This window comes from Puntigrus tetrazona, chromosome 17 (genome assembly GCF_018831695.1).
Source record: "Puntigrus tetrazona isolate hp1 chromosome 17, ASM1883169v1, whole genome shotgun sequence".
In the NCBI taxonomy this organism is placed as follows: domain Eukaryota; kingdom Metazoa; phylum Chordata; class Actinopteri; order Cypriniformes; family Cyprinidae; genus Puntigrus; species Puntigrus tetrazona.
In genome coordinates, this window is record NC_056715.1 from 7,916,321 (window position 1) to 7,927,055 (window position 10,735).

Below are 10,735 nucleotides of genomic sequence, written 5' to 3' on the forward strand. Positions count from 1 at the left end.
CTCGTGCTCATGTACTTCTGCCAGCAGTTCATAGAAATGTCTCCATTGATTAGTGCTACAGTTAGTGTCCAGCCAATCAATAAATGGAAATCAGGCAGAGGAACAGTAGTGCTGTGGTCAGTGAGAGCCGGTGTGCTCTTCACCTCTTTCACTTAATCTGTGTGTCATTCCTAAACGTGTGTGTATGTGTATTTGTGTTTTAGGTGCTGGTGTCCATCCAGTCTCTGATCCTAGTGGCTGAGCCATACTTCAACGAACCGGGTTATGAGCGTTCTCGGGGTACGCCGAGCGGAACGCAGAGCTCCAGAGAGTACGACGGAAACATTCGGCAGGCCACTGTGAAGTGGGCCATGCTAGAACAGATCCGCAACCCTTCACCCTGCTTTAAAGAGGTTAGATATCATATCTTATTGGGTCATGAAACGTTTGAGTTCAAATCATGAGTTCAAACCTCAAAAGGTATTTGGAGAAGAAAATAAAAGCTGAATATCCAAAATAATACTAGGGAGCTTACATTTTTTTTCAGTGTAATACTGGTGATTATAGGGAATATTTTTTGAACACCAAGAATGTTAGAAAGAATTTTGTTTCTGTTGAAAATTCAACTTTGATCTGGCCTTCACACGAATAAACTATTCCAAAATATATTAAAATAGAAAACTATTATTTTAAATTGGAATTTTATTTCAAAGCTTGTGTGTATATATATGTATATGTGTGTATATATGTATATGTCTTATTTTACATGGTGGTTTTTTGTTTTGTTTTTTCCCTCAAATTTTTAGATAGATAATGTTCCTCTCCACCCCCTCATCTTCTCCCCACTTTTTTGATTTCCTTTTGTCCTTGATCTGGCCCCCACCAGCAGATAACAATCATCCATACGCAAGAAATAGGAGGAGGATGGGCGGCTTGAATCGGAATATAAATGAGTGAAGATTTAGAGTCATTGAAACAAGGCATACAAATCTTGAATGAGCTGAAATGATCCAAATATGTGCACTCATCTAATTACCAAACGTACTCACGATTCCACAATCAAACCAAAAACATGCATTAAACCCTGCGTTCACCTCATGTAATCCCTGATGACTTTCTCAGACTGTCACACATCAGGAGCTTTTCATTTAGAAGAAACGAGATCAGGCCACCTGGCGTCACACTAGCATCATCGCTTCATATCTTAGGTCTAGTATGGGCATTTCAGCTGGTGTTCATGAGTTTGATGTAATGTCTAACGTCTGCCTTACCACCTCAGGCAGTCATGAGGCTGGTACATTACCTCTGTATCCCACAGTGGACACTAAACAGGCTGTTGCCATGGCAACCTGAGCATTGTTAAGAGGGATAAAGGGCTGTTGTTTGGGCATAACCGAGCCAGGCCAAATATCGACCGGCTCGTACGGGACTCATACTCAATGATGAGTTATATATTGACGCAGACGGAGTCCACATAATTATGCAGAATTCTAGCTTTAGTTGCTGAATATATAATGAAACTAGTGAACTCTCTCTCTCGTTCCCTCAGACATTAGCTTTCAGCCATTGTAGGAGATGCCCGTGACGTCATCTACACGAGGTGGAAGTTGGTTTTGTCAGAAGCAAGTGCAGCAGAATCTTAATCAACCACACACACACGATCATATATAATATTAGTAATATTAAATATATAATTTTAGTAATTAAAATCAACATATCTCTTTCTTCATCCACCATTAGATTTATATTTTTGAGTATAGTATATCCACACAGGTTTACACATTAGATTTAATAAACAGCAGGACAAGTAGCTGTCTCACACACACTCTCTCTCTCACACACACACACACACACACCAGTCACACAGGGTAATAAATGGTGGGCTGTTGACGTCAGAAGGGAGAGGAAACACACACGCTTGCTCCTGCACAACAACCTTGCTTGGTAGCTGCGCTCATGTTGATTTTCTTTTAAATGGCATTTCTGTTCCTAAGCCTTTTTCATTCCTCTACCTCTCTCTGGCTTTCCGATATCATTACAGATGTTCCTTTGGGGACTGAATGAATATAAAGCAAATGCGGCGTAATGGGAGAGGCTGTAACAGTCACATGTCTGGTGGCTGGTGACCTTTGTATGTTTGAAAGAAAGATAGATTTAGGAAGGATGGATGAAGCGAGAGAGAAACAAGGCTGGTGAGGTTGAGCTCTGAGCCAGCGAGTGATGTGTAGTGGCCGCCGGGGTTTCCATGGCAACACTGGCAAGACCATCGATCACATGCACTCATTCCCGAATCCCTCTTGTCTGCACTCGGTCTTTTCCCCGCTGAAGTTTGAGCCATGCAGCGTCTCGCTTTTACAAGCAGGCTAAAGTGCATGTCTTAATCCTGAGAGAGATTGTGTGTGTTAGTGAAGACACAACAAGTGGATCGAGTGTTTTCCCACTTGAGCTTCAAGAGGATTCTGCATTTATTTAGTTGGTGCTTAATATGTTTGTTGTTGTTCGCCCAAATGGCAGCCATGGTTGAGAAAATGACATTTTGGTAACTGTGTAGTATTTATTTTTTTTTTGTTTGTTTGTTTTACAAATTTTGTATGATTTCAAATCATTTGCAAATATTTAAAAAAAAAACACTATGAATTTATTCCTGTAACATTTTGTGCAGCAAATATTGCAAATCTAGTATTGTAGCATTAGAACTTAATTTTCAAAACATGACCTACTTGTTCTCTTAATTAAATTTTTTTTATTAAACCATTACTTTATCTAAACAATGTTTTGTGCAGAACATGAATTCTCAGATTCACAGAAAACATGGATTGTTGTAACATTGCAACTCTAGCCTCAAAACCTTTTAATCCCAGTACTATAACTTTATACTCGCATCTCTGGCTCGCAAACCTGACAAAATCTTGGTTTGATGTTGTGATAATGTTAATTTTGTTCTTGAAATGGTACTGAAGTGGCATTATAAAATTAGTATTTTGTAAAATACGTCCTAAAATATGACCACTATCATCATAACGCAGTTGAGACAGTGGAAAGTCATGTAATGGCTTAAAGTAGTTCAGAAGTAAAGCTTTTCCAAATATGTGACCAGTCTATGACCATGTAGTCCAACTAGCTATTTAAAAAGCGAATCATGTATTTATCATTTTTCTTTTACTGTATTAAGCACACCCAAGTATCTGAAGAAGCGTTTCTTGGTGGTATGACAGCTATTACGAAATCCTCACATCTGCCATTTGGTACACTATATGACGTGTTTGGAAAACACATTGAGATGGAGAGAAAAAGAATATCTCGGAGACTGATCCAAACCCAGAATGAACGAATGATTCAGCTCTAGCCTACAGACAGAGTCTACTATACTAAGAAGTATGTGTCTGTGTGAGCTTTGAGTCCCTCTCTTTTCCTGCCTATGGTCTTTGTTACCGAAAAGGTCACTTAGTTTGTTCATATTAACATGCGCGGACAGGCAATGACTGCCGGTTATCTGTGCGCTGCGATCGGTCGTCGGGTCTTTATGAATCAAATAGATCACTGGAGTCTCAATCCAAAGATCAGCAGATTGTTTTCTAGTGCTACTAAAATAGGATATGAGTTTTGCGTTTGATTTATGGGCTCACAATTGCTTTTCCAAGAACACAGAGAGTGTTTTTGTGCACTAACCGTGTGTGTGTGTGTGTGTGTGTGTGCGTGCAGGTGATCCATCGGCACTTCTATCTGAAGCGAGCTGAGATCATGGCCCAGTGCGAGGGCTGGATCTGTGATATTCAGCAGTACAGCAGCGATAAGAGAGTCGGCCGAACCATGTCTCATCACGCAGCTGCACTAAAGGTACAAAACAGTGTGAACGCTGTCATACAGCCGGAAATTGTGCCATTCTTCGTTATTATGAAAGCAATTCTATGTGTTTTTTTTTTTGCAGAGGCACACGGCTCAGCTCAGAGAAGAGTTGTTGAAGCTTCCCTGTCCTGAAGGCCTGGAGCCGGACGGGGAGGAGTTTTCTGAGAAAAGCACCTCGCTCATGGTGAAAGAGCTGCCCGGTCAGGATGCGGAGAAGCAGGCGGACAGCCCAGACGCCCACTGTAGCGACGGCCAGCTATGATCCCCTCTCCCCCAAAGCCCCGCCCACCGCCTTTGACTATCCATTGATATTGAAAAAAGACTGGATGGCTTTGGTGATTAAGCCATCTTTTTGTCAATATTTGTATGTAAGAATCTAATTATGTAATAGCATAAAAAGAGAGGACAGTCAAAACAAAGAAAATACAAGGAAAGAGATCCGCTTACACTCACCGACACAAGACGAACCGCTGTACTCCATTCTGCGCCCTGAAAACAAGAAAACATCTTTTTATTTACTTGTAAAAGAGTATAAAGTTTTTTTGTGCTTTTTTTTTTTCTTTATTTTCCCAAATTGTTAAATAACCACTGATTGATATGTTATTAAACTTGTTTATGTAAAACAAAATGAAAGATGAAATCACAGTATATATAAGGGAACTGCCTTTAGTGGAGAATGTTTACCAAATGTTTATTTCTTTTCCTTTTTTTTTTTTTTTGTTCAGTTTTTCTTTTATTTTGGACTCTTAGTGCAAGGACAGTTTGTAAGTGAGAATATACTGGTCATTCTTTAAGCAAACTATTTAAAAGAAGAACGTAACGAACACGCGCCCGTACCCACTCTTGAGTTCCCCCGCTCCTCTGGTGACCCTCTGACAGTGCTTTTGGTTTCTACAGATTTGTGTACACTTCAATAATAAAGCCTGGAACGGACGTTCAGAAGTACTCTGATGACTGGATGCTCTTGTTCGGGCCGATCAATAGCACGTTTTATTTTTGTCCTCTCTGCTTTTAAGTGCAAGTTTAATAAATGCAACCTGTTTTACTTTGCTTGGAAATACTAATTAATGTGGGTTTGTAGATGGCAGATTTGTGTGTGTGTGTGTGTGTGTGTGTGTGTGTGTGTGTGTGTGTGTGTGTGTGTGTGTGTGTGTGTGTGTGTGTGTGTGTGTGTGTGTGTGTGTGTGTGTGTGTGTGTGTGTGTGTGTGTGTGTGCATAAAGCAGGTTTACAAAGCAAAGCAGGGTTTACTTTAAAAAAAAAAAAAAATGTGCTAAACAATGAGATGAGTGAAACATTGGATATATACATAAAATGCATGTGGCACATTCCATCAATATGGAAATCCTGACTATCTCAAATGGATCCAGCAGTTAAACTCCTAGTATAATTTAGTATTTTAACTTTGTTTAATTGATATTTAATGTATTATAGTACAATTACTTTGTTTTACGTCATCTTAAATACCAAAGAAGTGCAATGTTTAGTTGCCCCAAAGTTTTACTTTGGTATAAAATGTAGACTACCAGATTTTTTTTTTTTTTTATTATTATTATTAATATTTTTACTCCGCAAGTATGCATTGTCATGCATGCGTTAAACTGTTACAAAAGATTTCTATTTCAATGCTGTTCATGTTTTTCTATTTATCAAATAGTCCTGAAATAAATGATTTTCAGAAATGTTAAGCAGTACAACTGTTGTCAACATATAATAAGATATTTATTGAGCATATTAGGATGACTTCTGAAGAGTTGTGAGACACTGAAGATGCTGAAGAATCAGCCATCACTAGAAAATATATAAAATATATATAGAGAGAGAGCGAGAGAGAGACTATATTAAAAGTGAGAAGATGTTTTAAATTGTAATAGTACTACTGTAGTTTGGTCAAATAAATACAGCATTGGTAAACATAAAATATACATTTAAAAAAGACATTAAAACTGGCGCAAATCTTCATAGGCATGAAGAAATGTCAGTTGAACCCTTTTAATTACATTTAGTCAATATTTTCCTTTTGATAATTTCATTTTAGACATTAGATGCTTTAATCTGCTTTATATGCTTTTATATCTCTTCTTTTTTTGTTGTTTCAAAAATGTTTGACATTACAAGACCTATTTCAAGAAATGTCTGCAAATTAGATCCATCAGTATTTAGTTCTGTTTTAGAACGAAAAAACAAAATCACTTTTAGACTGACATAACATTTTGAGAGATAATCTCAAATGAAACCATCTTCAATTTTTCATGTAGTTTGTCAAAACAGAATACAACAAAGATGCATGCTGGTCCTGTTGGTCTAAATCTCAGCGTTTTAGAAGAGATATTGATCGATCTCTGAACGGTTCTCGCCTTCAGAATGGCAGATATGTAGGAATCCCACTGAGAAACACAAAGGAATGAAGGTGTGCGAGCGTAGCGGCCCATCCATTATTGATCGGGTGTATTTAAACCCAGAGCGTGACTGTGATCCGGTGAGCTGAGCCGTCCGAGACACGAGCGTGTATTCGCACACGTGTTCATGCTCAGAGACGTTAGATGGATCCTCCCCAGTTGGCTGTAATTGCAAGGTCATGACGTTTTTCTGGGAGCCGTACGTGAGCAGAGGGGCTGTATCTGTCCCCTCTCCTCTGATTTATCACGAGGACGTGGAACGCACAACGGCGCTTCAGCGTTTTCCTGCATTGGAGATCTGATCGGCAAAATTGTCGATAAAACAGAGCTGTTGTTCTCAGGGCTCGTATCCATCTTTTAAACTAGCACAGTGACCTGGTTCTGTGTTTAGTGTGCGAGTTCACTGGTAATATAACGGCTCTGTGACATTTCCTCTAATTAGGCTTGTCCTTTGGCGTGTGTGAGTCTTGTGGGCTGATAGCATGCGTGTTATTGTTAGCTGATTTTAAAGATTCAAATGAACATTAATATTGACGACATTAATGTCGCTAAAGCACAATGAACTTGATTATAAGGTCATGTAAACGCTTAGGCTTCCTCGCGCAGGTCATTAACCGTTTCAGGTAAACGGGTAGGCCTATAACTAACAGGAAACATTTAGCAGATTTTATTTCATTTATCACTGTTACGCAATGTTGAGCACATGGGTTTGCTCACATTTTAGCGAAACCGAAAAGACAAGGCTGGAAGAGTTGTTTAATGTGCTCTCAGCTATTCTCGGGGAAAACAAATATAGAAAAATAATGGCAGCTGTTGTACAAAAACTGTCGAAAATTAGCATGATAATAAAAAGTATGGCGAGTTCGAAAATACCAGTGAACAGGCATTTCGAAGCCTGGGGGTTCCAAGAACCAAGACTTTTTATATCATTTTTATGTGTTTAAAAAGAGGATCTCTTCTTGGGTCATTTATTTCATTCCTGTTGTAATGCTGTGGGATAGTTCTGTGGAAAATTCAAAAGTCACGCTTATAGCGCTGTAGGTAGTTGGCAGTTGTTGCTGTGAGGTCTGTCCTGAGAGGTTGCTAAGGGATATTCTGAGGTGGTCTAGGTTGTTGCTAGGGTGCTTCCGTGGAATGTCTGACTGGCTGACAGGCCTTTGCCAGGGCATTTCTACGGATGATGATTCGCAAGGCAACTTTGAGCAATGTTGCCATCAACGGACAATCAGGTGAGACACAGGGCCCACAACCGATCTAATCAGATCTAATCATGAAATGGTATATTGGTCTAATCTGAATCGGCCCGTGTCTGGATGCTGTGGGGGTTTCTAAGCTGTTCTGATCGGTTGCTAGAATGTTAGCCTACTTACTGGCCCAGTTCAGTCTCATGATTCTAATCCTTAGATATGGCTTGGACCCCTCCTCCAGTATGTATGATTTTTTATCATCCATCATGAAAAAGCCCAATTGCTTATTGAAGTATCAACACCCCTAATTAAGCTGCGCTTGTTTGAGTTAGTATATATATATTTGTAACACAAATAGGAACTTGCACCCTAAAGTTTAACCTTCACTAGGATGAAGGTTTTGCTCATTTCCCTAACCAAAAATATGTGCAACTGTAATAGCAATGCTTGCCTCAGCAAACACTATTTAAAAAAAAAAATTAATAAATAAAAGCCTCAGATCTGTTGGAATAGCTGAGAGACAGGAATTTTGTATAATCTTTTACAATGGATCAATAAACAACGCTGCATTTTTTTTCTTGAGGCTGCACGGATGTTTTTTTCTTCAGTATGTTTCTACCATGAGATCTTCTTTCTCCCTTTATCTTTCTGTCCGTTGGAAGCTATTTCCCTCCTCTCCTCCCTAGGGTGCTGTGCTTGTGTTGGAGTACGGCTCTTTGTACCCCGCAGGTGTTGCCTCTGTTGTGTCGGACGGGTGACACGCTTCCCTTTGTTCCCCAAACAAGCCGCAACAGTCGAAGTCGCAGATTCAAGACCTTGAAAAATGGCTTCAATCATTTGAGAGCCGGTGTGCGGTTGACAGTTCAGTAAATTAGACTCCAGTGGCCACCAAGATAAATCATTGTGAGGGACTAAAGATGTCCTTTTGCATACTTTTTCATGACGCTAGCAGCTCTTCGGAGGTCTGAGCCCATCGATTGCTGGTGTAGGAATCCACCCAGTGCTTAAAATTTAAATAATGCAAATTGGGAGGGAAAAAGGGAGATGTAGGCAGAAAGAAAGGGCTACATCCTCTGTTCTCCAAAAATAATAGGCTGTGAGAGTTACCCATGCGTACTGCGCTTTCATGAGGCTGTTGAATCATTTCAGTGCTGTTTTCTCTTGTGTTTAATATGAGGCTTAGTCACTGACAATCTCCAGGAGCTGTAAAAGCTACCCTTCGCAAGTTAATATAAAGGAGCTCCCCACCACTGAATTTTATTATGAGTGATATGAGGCACTGGTGAGGTTTTTACCTGGTTTTCTAGTTTTTCCTCAGTGGACACGGTGTAGTTCAAATTGTTTCATGTTGCTTTTAACCGTAGACCAAGTAAACTAACTTTTACCGGTCTAGCAGTTAGAGCACTGTACGATGAAAATCTGTTGATTTTAAAAGTTATTTATAACCATTCATAATAAAACAGGTGGAAGAAATACAAATGTGTTACCACGCAGACACAAAAGCACATCAATATACACAATGTCGCAATAAAAGCAAATAACAAAAATGTGCCATGTAAACTTAATGCATAATGTACACCAGAAAAAGGAAGACAGCTTGTACAGTAAATAAAATATAATTATGAATCACACAGGGGTTTCTATTTTTAACAAGGTTTTACCGTTATGTTTACCGTTTACCATGTTTTCTTGAATGCAATTTGAAATTTCACAGTAAATTGTTCATATCAGGAACATAGCTTACATCAATGTGTCCTTAAGTCATGTGAGTATCCCATTTACTGTAGCACCATAAACTACAGTACGAACAGCAGTTATATACTGATACTGATAGACACTTTATTTAAAGACAGAGCCAGAGGTTTAGTAGTGACAGTAACGCAGTGTTTAATAAAGACAAGAATAAGAAATATATATATATATATATATATATATATATATACTGTATATATGAAGTATGCACACGCACATATGTTTCAAACTTTAGCTGACACATTATAATAAAATGAAGCATAAAGTAAAGCAGCTCACACGTACAGAAACCCATAGTTCACTCTGCTGGTTCTGGCCTAGCCAGACATTTCCCTAGGCTAATGAGTGTTACAATACGGCCATATCTCGCCTCTGTAATTACCTTTCCTCAAGAGAGAGAACGAATGATTGAAAACAGCTATAGAATGTAATTAAGTGGAATTGACAAATTGAAGAGCTCAGTGTAAGAATCAGCACAAAAACAGCTTACACGAAACAACAAACATATAGCAACTACATCTCCTGCGCGACGTGATCACAAATGCATTTGACCTTTAATGTCACATTTGATGTAATGGGTCAGGGTTTTCATCGCGGTCATTTGACGTCTAATACGACACATCATTCTACATTTGAGTGTGTGAATGTATTTTTGACCTGTCCTTAGGGGTCTCTCCTTATATCTGACGCACACTCACACAAACGCGTGTTACACACTGCCAGACCTTCCGGACTCCAGTGGTCCTCTGCCACTCTGTGTAATCAAGACGAATCATCTGCTTGATTTTTGTAAAGAGAATGACCTTCTACTACCGCCCGAAGCATCAGAGGCATGAGAGAGACAGAACAGGGGGGTTCCAGGAGTCAACGGGCCCCTCAGGTTCCCTTATGCTAACAGTCAGTCATATGGTACAGATATAGTGTTCATCTGCACAGGAAGCTTTATATTCACAGCTCTGTGCCTGCTTCAAATAATCAAAAGCTTCACTGGAAAAAAGGACAGATATAATTAATATCTCGAAGTAAGAATGATGAAAAGAAAAGGGCTCAGTGAATAAAAGTTTATTCAAATAAAAGAAAGGAATCATCTCAAAGTAGAAACTAGCCATATATTTCTTCTTTTTGATATGCAAATTTTGCACTTTCTTTGAATTGCTTTAGAGCTTTATGGTTAGCACAAACACCAGCTAAAAAGTTTCAAACTACATTTTAACTCCATTAAAAATACAAAAGAGAGCTGTGACTGTAATAAAAATGAGGGAATCAAACGGAAATTTGATCATTGTAATAACTAAAGCCATTGCACTAATTGTATCATTGTAATGCGAAATAATATAATATTAGCCTAGCATATAAAATACATTTTGTGCTGAATTTGAACAAATAAATAATAAGAGGCCAGAGGTGACGTTCATGACAATTAGATAAAAGTTTAGATATTCTGAACAATGCCACAAAGCCTTGTTTTGAATATAGATAGATAGATAGATAGATAGATAGATAGATAGATAGATAGATAGATAGATAGATAGATAGATACAAAAAGGTTCCTTACTCAAATCCTATTTTATTC

The 10,735-nt window shown here is 38.7% G+C and overlaps 1 protein-coding gene across 1 annotated transcript in view; it reads left to right on the top strand.

The window, feature by feature from the left end:
* Positions 1-4,875, top strand: part of birc6 (baculoviral IAP repeat containing 6) — a 78,120-nt gene extending 73,245 nt beyond the window's left edge. Inside the window, 3 exon segments of the mRNA XM_043262819.1 lie at positions 204-392; positions 3,682-3,816; positions 3,908-4,875. Coding sequence (XP_043118754.1) covers positions 204-392; positions 3,682-3,816; positions 3,908-4,087 — 504 coding nt within the window. The 3' untranslated portion in view covers positions 4,088-4,875.
* Positions 4,876-10,735: the final 5,860 nt, after the last annotated feature.